Raw genomic sequence first — 2657 nt, forward strand, 5'->3', positions numbered from 1 at the left:
AATTATGTTCCACAATGCAGCATTGCTCATTGCTCATTGCTCATTGCTCATTGGAAGGATCGATAATGAAGCTCAAGCTCAGATATTTTGGTCACCTAATGCGAAGAGAGATCTCTTTGGAGAAGACCCTGATGCTGGGAAAGATTGAAGGCAAAAGGAGAAGAGGACGGCAGAGGATGAGATGGTTAGATAGCATCACTGAAGCAATGAGCATGAAACTGAGCAAACTCAGGGAGGCAGTGAAGGACAGGAAGGCCTGGCGCAATATGGTTCATGGGGTCACAAAGAGTCGGACACGACTTAACGACTAAACAACAACAACAACAATGCAGCATTAATCAATCTATAGTAAATTATGCTTGCAATGGAAGAGATTCATGTTGGAACTCTGGGTAGATTTACTGAGGAATTATTCCTGGTGAAAGTAATTTCTGTTTTGATAAAACATGCATAGAACAGAGATGGAAACATATGATTAATTTATTCATTGACATGGTATTTTTAAATTTTTGATTAAAAGAAAAGTTTTAGACAAGAACATGACTAGACAACTGTTTACTAAAATAGCTGAAACTGAGAATGATTTTTGCATAAGAAATTAGGACAAATATTGAGAATTAGCTTCCAGAGTGCCATTTTGATTTCCTTATTCCTCATGCTATAGATCAGTGGGTTCATGAGTGGTGGTATCACACAGTAAAATATAGATAAAAATGGATCTAATGCTGAAGAAGAGGTAGAGGTTGGACACAAATAGGCAAGGGTGCCACTTACCACAAACAGACAAATGACTATGAGATGGGGTAAGCAAGTGGAGAAGGCCTTTTGCTTCCCTTGTGTGGATGGGATTTTAAAAACTGCTCTGAAGATCTGTACATAAGAAAAAGCAATTAGCGCAAACTGAATGAACGCTAAACAAGAGCCAAAGATGAGAGCCCAGACTTCTACAAAATATGAATCAGAGCAGGAGATCTTGAGTAACTGAGGAATTTCACAGAAGAACTGATTGATGATTCTGGAACAGAACTTCACCATAAATAAATTTCCTGTATAGAGTGTTGTATAGAAAAGACCAGCCATCCATGCACTAGTTACCATTTGGATACAGGTTTTTTTGTTCATTATCATCTCATAATGTAATGGATTGCAGATGGCTACATAACGATCATATGCCATGACAACAAGGAGAAAGAAGTGAGACATCACAAAGAAAACAAAGAAGAAAACTTGGGAGAGACATCCAGGGTAAGAAATAGTTTCAGTGTTCATCAAAGAATTCAACATTGACTTAGGAACTGTGACAGAGATGGACCCAAGATCTTGGAAGGAAAGGTTGGCTAGGAAAAAATACATGGGTGAGTGAAGCTGATGGCTACAAACAATGACAGTGATGATAATGAGATTTTCAATGAGGGCCATCAGATAAATTATTAAGAAAATGAGGATGTGGACCATCCGTAGCTCCTCAGTATCAGGGAATCCATGCAGAAGGAATTCATCAACTCTTGACTGATTTTCCATAGTGTTGTTCAGGCTTTGCAGTCTGTGGAAAGAACCTTTTCCATGTCCCAGTATCCAAGCTGGACTGGAACACTCTGAAAACCATGTTCTCTGGCCTGGTAGTGCTAGAGAGAAGGAAAGAGTTTTATCTATGGGATGTTTGTAACTATAATCCCCAAGGGACTCATTTCTCAGTTTAGCAGCACTGAATCAATTTCTGTGGGTGAGAATGGGGTTGGAACATTCTTTACATTGACTTTAATCTAAACAACAGTTATTATATGGAGTTTCAAACTGTTTTAATTGGGCCACAAGAGAATATCTATGTTCACCTCATTTTTAAAAGTTTTAAAGAAACAGATTTTCTCTATGGGATATTTATAACAAAAATATGTGTGAGAAGGAACTTGGAATTTTGTTGAAATTGGCTTTAATGCAAAAAACAGGGACTATAATGGCCTTCAGATTGTCATAATTGTAGCACAAGATAATTTCTATGATCATCTTGGTTTCAGAGATAAAGTGGCTATGAAAACTAGATTTTAAGGAGGGGGGGCTGGGGGAGAGGCAAAATATTTCAGAGTTGCCCATTAGGAGCTCCAGGAAAGACAGGGAAGTAGCCTGGACAAAGAATTAATTTTTTTAATCAAGTGATTCCAAATAATTTCTCAGGTAATGCCGATGCAACCTTGGCAGAACTTTCGAAAGTCAAGCACTTGTTCATTTAGCTATTTATTAACAGTACCACAAACTGCCCCATTCTGCACAAATCCTATAGCAGTGTTTCTCAAACATGCTGTCTGGGGAATTATGGGAGTTGAAGTCTACTTATCTTAAAGTTGAGGAGTTTGAGAAACACTGTTTTATAGTGTACATAAGCAAACCCCCTACATGCACACACACAAAATAAACAAACAAATAAATAAATAATAAATAACATTTGACAAGAAGGCAATTGAAAATCTTCCTCTTTCTTCCTCTTCCTCTTCCTCTTCCTCTTCCTCTTCCTCTTCCTCTTCCTCCTCCTCCTCCTCCTCCTCCTCCTCCTCCTCCTCTTTAGAAGGACACTACAGAGATGGGTCATACTGACACCAGAAATCTAACCAGAGTATCCGCAGGAGGTAAAAAGTGGAGATGATTGTTGGGATATATACACA

The 2657-nt window shown here is 38.4% G+C and overlaps 1 protein-coding gene across 1 annotated transcript; it reads right to left on the bottom strand.

The window, feature by feature from the left end:
- Positions 1-558: 558 nt before the first annotated feature.
- LOC103051553 (olfactory receptor 14A16-like) lies at positions 559-1521 on the bottom strand. Its single transcript, XM_007444738.3, has one exon. The coding sequence runs from the start codon at positions 1519-1521 to the stop codon at positions 559-561; it is 963 nt and encodes a 320-aa protein (XP_007444800.3).
- Between the last annotated feature and the right edge of the window lie 1136 nt (positions 1522-2657).

Source organism: Python bivittatus, unplaced genomic scaffold (genome assembly GCF_059951505.1).
Source record: "Python bivittatus isolate LINGU-HERP-01145 unplaced genomic scaffold, Pbiv_v1 ctg000470_np1212, whole genome shotgun sequence".
Taxonomy (NCBI): domain Eukaryota; kingdom Metazoa; phylum Chordata; class Lepidosauria; order Squamata; family Pythonidae; genus Python; species Python bivittatus.